The sequence below is a fragment of the Zophobas morio genome, unplaced genomic scaffold (assembly GCF_036711695.1).
Source record: "Zophobas morio isolate AGI-343-1 ecotype UQ-CSIRO unplaced genomic scaffold, CSIRO_AGI_Zmor_V1 ptg000031l, whole genome shotgun sequence".
In the NCBI taxonomy this organism is placed as follows: Eukaryota; Metazoa; Arthropoda; class Insecta; order Coleoptera; family Tenebrionidae; genus Zophobas; species Zophobas morio.
This window is the reverse complement of record NW_026972136.1, coordinates 7,850,817-7,865,481: the sequence shown is the minus strand read 5'-3', so window position 1 is coordinate 7,865,481 and position 14,665 is coordinate 7,850,817. Positions and strand designations below refer to the sequence as shown.

Below are 14,665 nucleotides of genomic sequence, written 5' to 3'. Positions count from 1 at the left end.
TTTTGAGTCACTGGTATTTCGTTATGAAGTAGTTCTTTATTATCGAGTAACTAACGTTCTTCTAATATGGGCCATAATTCTCCGATGTGTATGAATTAACAATATGATGCTAATTACAGTGTACTCAGACGTAAGCTGAAATTTTTATTTGATTGCCGGATAAACCGTTCGGTTTGTTCTCGGTTAATTATAATAACATTCAATAAGCAGGTTTCAGTGTTCAGTAATTTCGTAAGTTTTTAATTGTTTCTATTTTTGGATAACTCTTTTTGCATTACTACGTTTTTGCGTGAACTAATAATAAAAAAATCCACAATTTTTTTTATGAAATATTATTTGTTATTTAAATTCAAAATAATTTGTAAATCGAAATATTTAGATTTTTTTTTATATTTTAGAAACACACAAACAAGACAACTTGAGAATATAAAATTCACTTCAAAACTTGAGTCACTATGAATTATTATCCATGTTTACCGTTATTTTTTTATCTTTTGGACTGCAGTTTTTATTTAAGTAATTAAAATTCAGGAGCAAATATTTTTTAATCAAATTTGCATTTAATTGCAACAATGTTCAGTGTTTATACATACTACTTAAAACTGACCACTAAGTTTTCACAAAGTAATTGACAATTAAAGAAAATTAGGATCAATTCCAAAAATGGAAAAAAATATGTTTGAATAAAAATTTAACTCAGATTATACAATGTAAGTCAGAACTTACAGACATAAAACGTAGGATACGTTAAGATAATTTGTTTTAATTTTAAAAATATACAGTCGTTTGTAGACTTTTATACATTTAGTTGAAACTAAGGATGTTTCAAAGTTTCGAATTTTCAGTCTGTTAGTATTTATTTGAATTCTCCCAGTATTAATAAAAATAGTACACACACCATATGTAATTTTTAACCCCATTAATGTGTTTATTTTTTTCTGGATGTGACGTATTCAAAATAAATGGACAAACACTGTCCTTAATTTAAATAAAATGATTGAAATCGCATTAAAAATGTTTTTAACTGCAAAATGTTTAAGACATCTGACTATTTTTTACACTTCGGAGTTACAAATATCAACATTGTTTTTAGGATGCATTTAAATATTGAAAATTGTGGAAAAGTTGTCCAGAAATCTATAAAAAAATATTTTATTTTTTTATGGTATCAGAGCTAAATTTTAGAAATATTCGGTGTGAAGGTCATTTTTTTATCCTAAAAACTCCATTTTTTCTTTGAGCGATTCCGTCAAAATAGGAAGAATTCTCGAAGAAATGCGGCCGAAAGAGACTTTTGGGAGTCGAAATCTACAAAGCAATCTGTACAAATAATTTTCGAAAGTGGTCGAAAAAAGGTTGAAATTTTCATAAGAGTGTAGATAAGTTGTATTGAAAACTTGAGCTTTTTGAAAAAAATCTCTAAAAATTCACAAAAAATTTGGGGTATAGATAGATCTCGACGTGCCAATTTGAAAAGTATAACATGTTTAAATCAATGGTGCAATAATTTAGAAAAAAAGTGAATTAAAAAGAATTATAAAAGTTGCCATTTTTCATTGGTCGATTTCGGGAAAATAGTAGGTGTTTTCGAAGAAATAAAGTCGAAACTAACTTCTGGTCGCCTAAATCGACAAACAAATCTCTCAGGGTAAATTAAGAAGATGCTTGAAAAAAAATCTGGGATATAAATTTCGACATGCTTATCCGAAAAATACAAGTTTGTAATCCCGCAACAAGATTTTTGAAACATTTGGTTTTTTTAATCCTAAAAATTGCTAGTTTTCATTGCGCTATGATGGTCGGTGTTTCAGAGAAATGAGACCGAAAATAATTCGAAATCTACAACAAAAATCTGTTTAGCTAATGTTCGAAACTAGTCGAAAAAAATATGAAATTTTCCAGTTCAAAAATTGATCTTTTGAAAGAGTTGTCCAAAAATTGACAAAAAATTCTTGGACATAGATCTCGATGTACTAATTCCAAAAATATACCATATTTATACTCCCAGTGAAGATTTTAGAAAATATTCAGTTTGAAGCTCAATTTAAAAAAAATACCAAAAACTGATATTTTTCATTGGGGATTTCGGAAGAACACTGAAACTTTTCAAAGAAGTGAGGCCGAAAGTAACTTCTGAGAGTCCAAACCTACAAAAAATCTCTTTGGATAATTTAGGAAGATAGTCGAAAACAAGTCGAAATCTAATAAGTGTTATTGAAAACTTGATCTTTTGAAAAAGTTGTCTCAAAATCGACAAAAAGTTCTGAAATCTAAATTTCGACATGCTGATTCAAAAAATGTAGTGTGGTTATGTCCCGGAGAAAGTTCAAAATTATATTATTTAGACCTAAAATTTGACAATTTTCATTGGGCGACTCTGAATAAATGGTAGGAGTTTTCTGAGAAATGAGGCCAAAAATAACTCTTGAAGGTCGAAATCTATAAGGAAACTTCTTTAAGTAACTTCGGAAACTGGTTGAAAAAAGTTGAAATTTTCATGACTTAAAAATTTGAGTTTTTGGAATAGATGCCCAAAAATCGAAAAAAAATTCTTGGATATAGAACTCGACATGCTAATTCCAAAAATATAGAAAATATTTAATTTGAAGTTCAATTTTAAAAAATATCAAAAATTGATATTTTTCAATGGACGATTTCGCAAGAACACCGGAAGTTTCCAAAGATATTATGCATAAGTGCTATTGAAAAATTGAGCTTTTGAAAAAAATAGACAAAAAATTCTAAGATCAAGATTTCGACGTATTGGCTCAAAAAACAGTGTGTTTATGTTACGGAGAAAGTCTGTTTGAAAATTATGTTTTTTAAATCTAAAATTTGAGGCCAAAGTCTACAAGGAAGTTTATTTAGGTAACTTTCGAAACTGAAATGAAGAAAGTAGAAATTTTCATAGCATTCAAAATTTGAGCTTTTGGAATAAATCAAAAAAAAATTCTTAGATATAATAAGCTTCCACGTTCGGTAGAAGTAACTGACAGAAACTTTTCTGTGGTTAAGTTGCAATCTTAAGATCACTAGAAATTTAAGATTGGCATCAACTGGTTTTCAAAAAATTGGGTAAAACGGAAACAGTTAAACTGGTGGCAGAAATATTCTCCGTAAAGTTCGCTAGTGTTGTCGAGTGTTTTTCGAATTTTAAAATAATACAGATACAGCGGCGCTTGTGCCGTTAATATTATAATCAGAATCAGAAAGACGACTGCGAAGATTTATATACCTACATGCTTTGTTGGTTCCGTTCTACAATTGGTTTTTAAGTTTTATATAATCGTTATTGTTTTGTAAGAGGTAAAACACTTGGCTTTGAAAATAATTGTACATAATACACGTATAAATTTAGGTTTCCGAAGGCGAAGTTTTTCACATTTTAAACACGTTATAGCTGCCAGAATCAAATTTCTAAGGCGGTACCTATCTCCAATTGCGTGATTGTGGTGAAGATTTACTTTTCATTTTCTTGAATGAGACATGGATATACCAGAACGGATCCATGGTGAAATTGTGGATCCATGATGATGACATCAAAGCTTGTCCTCCTAAAAAAACTAGTGAAGGGAAAAGATTCAAAATTTTACCTGCGGGTTGCTCTTTGGGCTTTCAGAGGGATGCGATTTTCTCCTTGGTTCAAAAATAGATTCACCAGATTACCACAAAACCATCACATTTTCGATATTTGACCTTTACTTACTTACATGTCACATTTTTGATAGCTACTTTCTGACATTCCAGTAATATATTATACACTAGAACAATTATGTCCGCAGTTACACAGCTTAAAAAAAAAAAGTTACCAAATCTAGTTACATCTACCGAACGTGAATTCCTTATAGAATTCGACATGCTAATTCCAAAAATATAGCAATTTGATGGTCCCAAAGCAGAATTTTGGTACTAGACTTGAAGTTCACTTAAAAAAAGGATCCTAAAATCTCCCATTTTTTATTAGGCAATTACTAAAGAACAGTAGTAGTTTTCGAAGAAATGAGACCGAAAAGAACTGGGTTTTGATATCTATAAAAAATCTTTTTTTAGGTCGTCGAAAAAGGTTCAAATTTTCAGACAGTTTAATACTGCTTTTTCGTATTATTCGTCGTTTTTGTCCGTTTTCGTCCTTTTTCGTCCTTTTTCGTCCTTTTCGTCCTTATTGATCCTTTTTCGTATTTTTCGTTATTTTAGTCCTTTTTCGTATATTTCGTCCTTTTCGTCCTATTTCCTTCTTTTCGTTCTTTTTCGTCCTTGCTCGTCCTTTTTCGTCTTTGGTTGTCTTTTTTCGTCCTGTCTCGTATTTTTTGTCCTTCGTCCTTTTTCGCCCTTTTTCGTCTGTTTTCGTCCGTTTTCGTCCTTTTTCGTCCACATTCGTCCCTTTTCGTCCTTCTTCGTCCTTTTTCGTCCTTCGTCCTTCTTCGTCTTCTTTCGTCCTTTTACATCCTTTTCGTCCTTCGTCGTCCTTTTTCGTCCTTCATCTTTTTCGTCCTCTTTCTTCCTTTTTGAAAAGTTGAACTTTTTTAAAAAGTTTTTTTTTGGTTCCGGAATAAGATTTTAGAAAAATTTAGATTAAAGTTGATTTTGCAAAAATTGCAGGAGTTCTCGAATTTTTCGTGTTTTTCGTAGTTTTCACCCTTTCCGTCCTTTCCCGTCCATTTTCGTCCTTTTTCATCCTTTTCGTTCTTCTTCATCCTTTTTCGTCCTTCATCTTTTTCGTTCTTTTCGTCCTTTTTCGTCCTGTTTTGTCCTTCGTCCTTATTCGTCCTTATTCGTCCTTCTTCGCCCTTCTTTGTCCCTTTTCGTTCTTTTCGCCCTTCTTCGTCCTTCTTCGTCCTCATTCGTCCTTCTTCATCCTACTTCGTCCTTTTTCGTCATTTTCGCCCTTCTTCGTCCTTTTTCGTCCTTCCTCCTTTTTCGTCCTTCGTCCTTTTCTGTCCTTCGTCCTTTTTCGTCCGTTTTCGTATTTTCGTCCGTATTCGTCCTTTTTCGCCCTTTTCCGTCCTTTTCGTCCTTCTTCGTCCTTTTTCGTCCTTTTTCGTACTTTCCATCCTTTTCGTCCTTCTTCGCCCTTCTTCATCCTTTTTCAACCTTCGTCCTTTCGGCCTTTTTGAAAAATTGAGCTTTTTTAAAAAGTTTTTTTATGGTTCCGGAATAAGATTTTAGAAATATTTAGATTAAAGTTGATTTTGGAAAATTAGGAGTTCTCGAAGAAATAAGGCCGGAAGTAACTTCTGGAATTCGAAACCTACAAAACAATATTGAGTTTAAAAAAGTTATCTAAAAATCCATAAAAAATTCTGGGATATAGATCTCGCCTTGCTGTTTCCAAAAATTTAATATTTTTATGGCCCCGGAGTATGATTTTAGAAATATTCTGCCGAAATTTTCTCAAATTGTCTAAAAATCTATACAAATTTCTAAGCTATAAATCTCCACGTGCTATTTCAAAAAAAGTAATATGTATGTTTAAGGTTCGAGAGTAGAAATATTCAGTTTGGAAATCTTTTTTATTTTAAAAAGTGTCCTTTATCGTTTGGTGATTCTAGCAAAATGATAAGCGTTTTCTAAGAAATGAGGTGAAAGCAACTTCCGGAGGTTGAAAACAACAAAAAATCTTTCTGGGTAATTTTTGAAGGTGATCAACAAAATTGAAACCAAATTTTCCTAATATTTATAATTGAAAAATTGAACTTTCCAAAAAGTTGATAAAAATCCCCATCTATAGTATATTTATCAAATGAATAAATAGAATTTTTATTGTGATGAAGAAAATTACGTCATGCTTAATTTGTTTGAAAAAAATCAAAAACCAAACAATTAAAAGAAATAACTAATCTGAAGGAAAACTAGGGACGAAGTGATCCTATCAAAAAAACACCGTAAATGAAGACCGTTAAACTGAAATGTCAAAAAACTTATGTAAAATGGTTATATCGAGTGTTATTATGATAATAACGTAAATTTATAATATATATTTTTATGTCAACTTATTTTTTAATTATATTGTGAAGGAGTACACAGTGAGGGTGTAAAATTGTGTTTTTAAAAAATTCGCACTCTCTACACACAGTTTTGTTTCATATGATGTCGTCACTTTATTTTGACAATGTGAACAAAGCAGTTTCAGTGGATAAACGCAACAAATTTCAACAAAATATGCCATTCACATGTATTAATTCATGCTTATTTAAACTAATTAAAATTATTTCTTTGTTATTCTAAGATTTCGTAGGAGTTCCCGAAAATATATATATTTTAACAAAAAAAAAAATATATAAACGAGTTTGTGCTTAGAGGCTTTATTTCGTGTTTAAAACTTGTTATTATTCTTTAAACCAGGAAACTTCTATGGATTGTTAACTTTATAAAGAACGGCAAAATAGGACCAAGCAGTTCGAAGTATCTACAAAATTTTAATTATTCCTCTTTTACAATAAACAAAAATTGGAAACCTCACAGCAACAAAAGTTCGCAAAGACAAAGCGAACAAATTTAAAGCTGTTATTTTGATGGGATTCTGACACCTCACACTAAAAATCAAAAGATTTTTTTTCACATGGGTAGGTTGGTCAAACCAGTCAGACTTATAGAGCGCAAATGGAATTTGAGAACTCTGTTAAACACCAGAAACAAAATTTTTGTAGTATTTGTATCGTACAATTAAAACCGAATGTAAATACCTTGATTTCGACTTCATTGCCAAACCAGCAGTACAACAAAAGCTGTGTCGAAATTCCGGTTATGTACGACAGGTGAGTAAAAGCTTCTTCACTTACAGGATCTTCAACCTAAAGAAAGTCAAAAATTTAATCACTGGAGGTAAATTTATAGCAAACGTACTAAGCTCAGCTGGAACATAGTCAGTGCTAGAACTAGCGTACTAGTAGCGAACTGTCCGAATATTAACATATTGAAAAATTCGTTACTTTTTGTGGCGAAACTAAAACAAAATTTATTAATTAAAAGTAACCAAAATCAAAACAATGTTCTTACCGAACTATCTGCTTGTGATGTTTGACACATTCTCTAAACTTCGTCTCAAACCCAATTTCACCATTCATTTTACTTAGATCGTCACATAAAAGGTCACACTGGCTCCAAATGTACATCAAAAGAGCGTAAGTTAATGAGTCTAGATTTATATTAGCTGCTGTTATGTACCAGATACATACAACCTGATACGTGTAGACAACATGATAATTTAACGAATTTTCTGTATCGAAAGGATACCACGCAACAAAGGGAAATTTCTGGTTTTCGTTTAACAAGGGAGCAATGGACCACAGCAGCACATTTGTCGCCACAATGGTGTGAAACACTGTATAAGAAATCATCCACCGTTTTAGAGATGGTTGAATTAAATTCACTTGATCTGCGGATTTCGGCTGAAATTGTTGTTCGTTGAGTTGTCTAAAAAGCTGTTTAATCACATTTAAGTTTCGCACAAAAAAATACATTTTTATTGTCGCCAGAATGTTAGTTGTTAAGACGAATATCGTCGCTGTCACTGCTTCTAAGTCTGTATATACGAAGAAAATCTTGATAATTTGTGACAGATTGTGGCCACCAATTATAACAATTGCGTTAAATGCAGCATAAAACGTGTAAAAATTGGGTTCGTAGAGCTTATTTTTTTCAGGCCATAGTCCAACACATCTGAGGACCCATAGATTTACACCAATTGTGGCAATCCAGTCAAATCTTGACATTTTCGTTACGATGCGTAAAAGCAGTAATGCATACGTGAGCTTTTTTTATTTCACTGTGAAAATTAATGTGTGTAATGGCTAAGAAGTTAATGTAACAACAGCCAGCCGACTAATGCCACACCGTCAATATAAATGTCGTCGGTAGACACTAAGTACGGCATTAATTAACAATGCGATCAAAATGAAATTATAGTTTGTTCGAGCAAAACTGGAAAAATTTATTTAATTACCATACAAAATTGTCTGGTGCCTCTGTCCCGAACCCATCAATTACAAACTTTTCTAATTGAAGCTCACAACCTGCTATTATTATATTTCTTTCGATTCTGCCCACAGACAATTTTTTTCAGAAGTTTTACCAGGAAAACAAGAGACGATTTTTTGGTGAATTAGATCGAAGGTGCTTATTGAATATTTTATTTACAAGAAATTCTTATGCAGTTTGCGTGAGTACGAAAATATTGATATTGAACTGTTGAGATAATTAAGTTCATTCATCAATAACCAGGAAGTCATCCTATTTTTGACACCTTAAAAGTGATTTTATTCTGTTTGATATCGTTGGAAAAAATAAGACTTGCGTATTAAAACGAAAATTTAGTTGTTAAATTTTATTATTAAAATAATTTTAAAACAAAACGTGTGATGGACTTTTTTATTTCAAACTTGGAATTTTAATAGCTAGCATGCAATACAAGGTGACTACCAAAGTTAGCACAAATATAAATCATGACCATGATTTTTTATCAGTGTTTACTGTTAGGTAAGTAGGCAACCGCTAATTCAAATTAATAGATTGCTAGATATTTCATGTAAACGACAAATTATTTTTAAAAGTGAAGTGACAGATTGTCCAAAACCAACTTCATGTACAATATTTTATAAGTATAAATATATACATTAATTTATAAAATATGTATATATTAAAAAAAAAAAAACAGTGAACGAGATTTAGACATACATTCAACATTTCCTACATACAGTGTGAAACTAAAAATAGTAAGCCATTTTTGGTTGAATCAATAACATACGCTATTCTATACATTTTTTGGAGACATCCTGTATAAACAATTCTGAGGAATGTGAATGTGTGGATAAACCGCAAGTTAGTAAGTTTTTTTTTTTTTTGAGGAAATGAATAGAAAAATGGTATTCAAATGGCAATTTTTTCCAATGAATCTAACGTTAAATATGAAGCGGGATTAACAAAACACAGATATTATTTTTCACAATTTAAATAGTAATTACTTAGCAAATTTTTGAGATGACGTCATGTCACTTTTGGTGGGAACGAGCAGTCAGTGTTTTACCGTGAACACGATATTCTCGAAATAGATCTAATATTTCAGAAGAAATTGGTGGGCTACTTTTTTATACTCCAGGAGCTATGAAGAAAACATGAAACAATTCGTCAAATGCATTACTTCGTCAGATTACGCTTAAGAAATAAAAATCTGTAGGACTTAGGTTGAAGAAAGAAGTTAATTGACATGAATTGAAGAAGACCATAAAGGAATTTTATTTTTAAAAAAGGAAAAATTTTGATATTGGTACATCGTTTAAGGTCGAGGAAGAGAACAGCGGAAGAAGTTCTTGATTATTTCAATAGTAAAAAATGCCAATTTGGAAACTATAAAATGTAGGGAAAGATGAAGACCAATAAAAAGAGACAGAACTTCCCTCTCCACTGAAGTACAGTCCAACAAATCCGATATTTTGAAAAATGATGAAATTTAATTTTGCGACATTTTATTTGTGTAAACCTCTATACATAGAAAATATAGATAAGAGCAATAACAGTTACGAAAAAAGAAAAACCCATGAGAGGAAATCAAAAGCTTCGACTGTTTTCGCATTGCAAGTTCGAGGCTTTCCAATTACAAGTCCGATTTTCGAAATTTTAACCACAATTTGTACTTTTTGGGAAAATTTTGATACCTAGGATTTATAAACCACAAATATAGGAGTACTTCATGTTATACAATTTAAATGGGTCTAATAAAAAATTTTCAAGTGAGCGATGTACTCTCGATGGACTCTAATATAGTGCTTCCTTAGCTGATGTTCAGAAAGTAAAAATAAAATTCTATGTTTGACTCAAAAATTACCATTACTAATAACACCGTTAGTTGCGACTTTCGGATGTCAAATGTTTCTCTCTTTGTGTTCTATGACATTTTGATCTATAATAAACTTGTGAAATTTAGGTTATACATAATAGAACCTTCTTAACAAATGTCTACTTTCATGTTTTTCCATATCCGGACATCAGGGCAGATACATTTCTAAATTAGGAAAATGATTACTTCATAATTTCGGATATATTTCAAATTTATCTTTTTTTGTATGTAGGTGTTGATCAGTTTGGTACTTTTCTCTACATTCTCATTCATTATTGTAGTTTCATAACAAGTATATGTAAAATGGATCATAGGTATTTTTGCGTGTTATACTGATTTAACTTATTGTCAGAACATCTATACCAATGTACCGATTAGAAATGTAAAAGAATATCGCCAAATAATGATTATTCTGAATGTAATATACACTGGGCGGAAAAATATCTTACGGATGCAATTCCCCAGTTGAAGCAAGGTGTGTTTTACGGCGAGTAGCGGGGACGCTTTGATCTGGTCCACAAGGTCGTAGCCAGTGCGTCGCTTGGAGTGTTTACAGCTTGTTAAAAAACTACTTCTATATTACTATATTACTTCAAATAAAAATACTCGATGCCCTTTTTAATTTTTCAAACACAGGACCACAGATTTGTGATCTTGAAATGTTATATTATGTTGATATAGTCCAAAAGAAAAATATATTTGTAATCAAACTATCGCCGCGACAGCACTGGATCGAGCGTATGAAACACAATTCCGCGCGTTGGTAATATATTAGGGAAGGGATTAACCATATTTTTAAGTATCTTGATACGTGAATACGATAAGCAAACCGACAATGATTTTATAAATGTTAGGTTTTTTTTTACATAAAAACGCATGTCTTTCCATTGTTTAAGTGCAAATAAACACATTTTAATTATCTTGATAAAATTTCAGTCAAAAATAACAATTTCAAAATGATTTGAAAAAAAATTTGCAAAAATGGTGGAGGCGCCGGGATAATAAATAAAATATTATTTTCTGGAATCTTAAAAACTCCTTTATGAATCAGTCAAACAATGGTTTTATAATGAGATTTACTAAAATAGAGCGACCCATTCAATTTGGCTACAATTTTAGAAATATAGGAATCTTGCAAACAGTGTTAAATTGTAGATCTCATCAATATATTTGTCCCTGGCAAAAATTTGACGACGTCTTTTCACAAAAAATTAGCAACTGGACCCGTCTAAACACGTTTATGTCTACTACGACTATTAATTAGTGTATTATTCGGAGAATAGTTTTACTATAGCAAGGACAAATGTATTTTCAAAAGGGTTTTAAGTCAAGAAGCGTCGGTTCAGCAGTGATATGCGATTGAAAAAACGAAGCAAGAAGACACAAGTAAGATATTTGGAATTTTGTCTATTACTGTACTAAAACCACCCCAATAAGCCTGACAATACTAACAACAGATGTTTCCATCAAAAAACTAACATCGGCTTAAAAAAATAAATAAATATACGCTTAGATGATATTCACAGGGAAAACACTAAATTATTTTCTATATTATTTTTTATTTTTTTTTAAATATATGTATAGAATTAAGTACTATTTAGCATATAAAAGTAACAGTCAAAAATAATTTAGTTTCAATAGTAACTTAGTAGTAAAAATAAATGTGTGTACTTAATTTTAAATTTTAAATAAACATCTACCAATTCTATTTTTAAAAACTGAATAACACTTACTACTGATGAACGTTGTATAAAACGACAAAATAAGACCAAGCAGTGCGAATAATCTGCAAAACAATAAGAACTAACGAACCTTCATCTAAAACCAAACAAAGTACTTACATTGATAAACGTGTTAAGTGAAAGAGCAAACAAATTTATTGCTGTTATCTGAATCGGCCTTTGACATCGTTGACTCAAAATTAACATATTTTTCTTGGCGTAGAGGGGCTGATCATACCACTGCGATACGTACACAGCGTATGGGATTTTACTACTCTAATAAAAAATGAAAAAGAACTTTAGTTTTAAAAAAATTAGTAATATTAAGACATTATACCTTAATTTCCACTTCAGTGCCAAACCAACAATAGATAAATAATTGTATCATAATACCTATAATATATAGCAAACTTACTAACGCCTCTTGGTTTACAGATTCAACCTAGAGCCACAAAAGTACGCTAATTTAAATAATACAATTGTGTAAATCTTACCAAACTCAACTGGAACATAGTTAAAGCCAGAGTCATCGTGCTAGTGGCAAACTGACCCAAAATTACCATATCAATTAAACTATTACTTTTTTTGGCAAATCTGAAATACGCGAGTACATATCTAATCAAAAAATATTAGTCAAATTTTAATAATTTACCTCACTATTTTCGCATGATGTTTTACGCAGTTAATCAGTTTTTGATTAAACTGTGCTGGATCCCCATCAAGGTGACTTAAATTATCACACAAAATATCACACTGCGCCCAAATAAACATTAACAAAGCGTATAAAAACGCATCCACGTTTATATTAGCAGCTGATATGTAAGTGAAACTAAAAACTTGATACATGAACACGATTTCATAATTTGGCGATTTTTCCACGCTGAAGGGATACCACGAAACAAGTGGCAATTGATAACCTTCGCTCAAAAGTGGAACCAGTAACCACAATACCAAATTCGACGACACGTAGCTCATAAACACGAAATATGACATTTTCCAGCGTTTCAGTGATGGCTGAACTAATTTAATTTGTTCCTTGGACTTTGGTTGAGCTTCATCGCTGTCCAGAATTGCTAATATGCTGTGTATAGATCTTAAATTTCTTACAAAAATGAGCATTTTAGCTAAACCCAGGAAATTTGTGGCTAGGATGAAGCACGTTGCAGCGAGAGCTTCCAAATCTGTATACACGAAGAATATGTTAATGATTTGGGTAAAGTTCTGTACACCGATGAGCAAAGTGGCGTTGAAAATGAAGTAAAGAGTGTACCACTTGGATTCGTATGACTTGTTTTTTCCTGGCCAGATCCCTACGGTACGTAAGATCCATAAATTTACGGTGAGAGTAGACATCCAGTCGAACTTTTCCATCACAGTGTTAAACAAGGTACTTAAAATTTTTTCTTTAGTAGAATGATGCACTCGACAGAACTGCTGTTCGGACAAGTTACTAGTGAGAGAATAATTTACCAATTTGTAAAACTGTGGCTTCTAACATTCGCTGAACCTACTAATGCAAATACACACTACAAATATGGTCGCTGTTAAAGCTTCAAGGTCGGTGTAAACGTAGAAGATGTTGATGACTTGGGATAAGTTGTGTCCTCCGAGAATGATAAAAGTTGATGCTACGGCGTAAAGCAGGTAAAGATTGGGTTTGTAGACTTCATATTCTTTAGGCCAGAGTCCCGCGACTTTTAAAGCGAAAAGGTTAATCTTAATGGTTTTACGCCAATCAAAATTGTCCATTGGAATTTTAAGCAAAACGAGTCTGAAATACCTGTGTTATTTAATTTCCTTCGGGAATATTACGTTTATAGACGCACCGATGTTAGACACTTGGAACACTCCCGTTGAAAGTTATCATTTTTGCTTTTATAGAGTCTTTATATTCCCTCCAATGCGCCATAATTTCCTCCAATCCCAAGTTGATTTCAGACAATACAAACATAATTTAATTTTAATGAAAGTTTTAGTATGATAAAAGCACAAATCTGTACACCTACAATTATTGTATACACATTTATCAATATTTTATTATAATTATGCTAAAATGAAGGGGGAAGAATCTTTTTTCTTTCATATGTAATCATCGTTTGGCTTGTAAATGCAGAAAATTACTAAATTACGTATCGTATTATTTCACTATTACCTATCAAGAGTAAAATTAGCGCTCAACTGCTAATTTACTTAAAAAAAAAGAACACGTACAATAAAATGATGCCGCTATTGAATCGCAAATTACGGTCCTGGTAAGTATTAAGCAAATTTGCATCGTTTTAAGTCAAAAACACCTGTTGAGTTTTAACGCCGTCGTAATATTGAATAATTAAAAAAATAATTTTTGAGTTTTACAAGATTAATTGGAGGACACTTGTTTCCAACGCAGCACCATCTTCAGGCCGGTGAGCTAATAAATACATATTCATTTGCTTCTACTTAATGGATTCTTTTTTAGTGGTTGTAGAGTTGACATATCCTCATCAGTAAACAAGTTTAAACCCTCTAGGAATTCCACTAGCATGGAAGACAAAGAAATTTACCCAACACGAGACAAAAATGATCTGAAATTTACTTTCTCTATTCATAACACACTGCAGGCAGTTACTGATATTTCCATACTAATAATCTTTGATGAGCTTTCCCCCAGCAGTCCACTTACCTATATTTTCAAATTTATTATTTACGCTTAAGATTGCGTGAAGCAGGGTTTTCATTGCAAAGCGAGTCAGTCTGATATATACAGAGAAAACAATCTTTAATTCAAGTGTTATAAGTTATTTTATTCCATTATTGGGTTTAATTTTTTTACAATTGTGTCAGTGGAGGCACCTAATATTTTCCTTGCTCTGTGTTACCACGTAATCAAAATAATTTTAGTAGAATAATGGAAATGAATTCTCTCGTGTTTGCTACGAAACGCTCAATAAGTTGCAGCACACTGAACTACTTTTGCATGCTAATTATTATTACGGCATTCGATGAGAGTTCCCTAACAAACGTTTTATAAAAGCGCTTTTACAATTTAATATTTACGGAGGTTGATGCTATTGAATTATTACAAACCGCTCATTTTCGTCCCTCAGCACCAGTTATGATTGCAAAATGGGAA

General features: G+C 31.7%; 1 protein-coding gene across 1 annotated transcript; it reads right to left on the bottom strand.

The window, feature by feature from the left end:
* Positions 1-6,349: 6,349 nt before the first annotated feature.
* LOC135139337 (odorant receptor Or1-like) lies at positions 6,350-7,712 on the bottom strand. The gene is made up of 5 exons (XM_064069540.1): positions 6,997-7,712; positions 6,840-6,943; positions 6,684-6,784; positions 6,461-6,616; positions 6,350-6,406 (listed from the first exon to the last, which is right to left on the bottom strand). Exons 1-5 carry the CDS (start codon positions 7,710-7,712, stop codon positions 6,350-6,352), a joined length of 1,134 nt encoding a protein of 377 aa, XP_063925610.1.
* Positions 7,713-14,665: the final 6,953 nt, after the last annotated feature.

Coding starts and splice junctions, on each gene's coding strand:
- LOC135139337 (XM_064069540.1), bottom strand. CDS start 7,712: ATGTCAAGATTTGACTGGATTGCCACAATTGGTGTAAATCTATGGGTC. Junction 6,944..6,996: donor CATCACAAGCAGATAGTTCG/GTAAGAACATTG, acceptor ATTTTGTTTTAG/TTTCGCCACAAAAAGTAACG. Junction 6,407..6,460: donor CTTTGCGAACTTTTGTTGCT/GTGAGGTTTCCA, acceptor AAAATTTTGTAG/ATACTTCGAACTGCTTGGTC.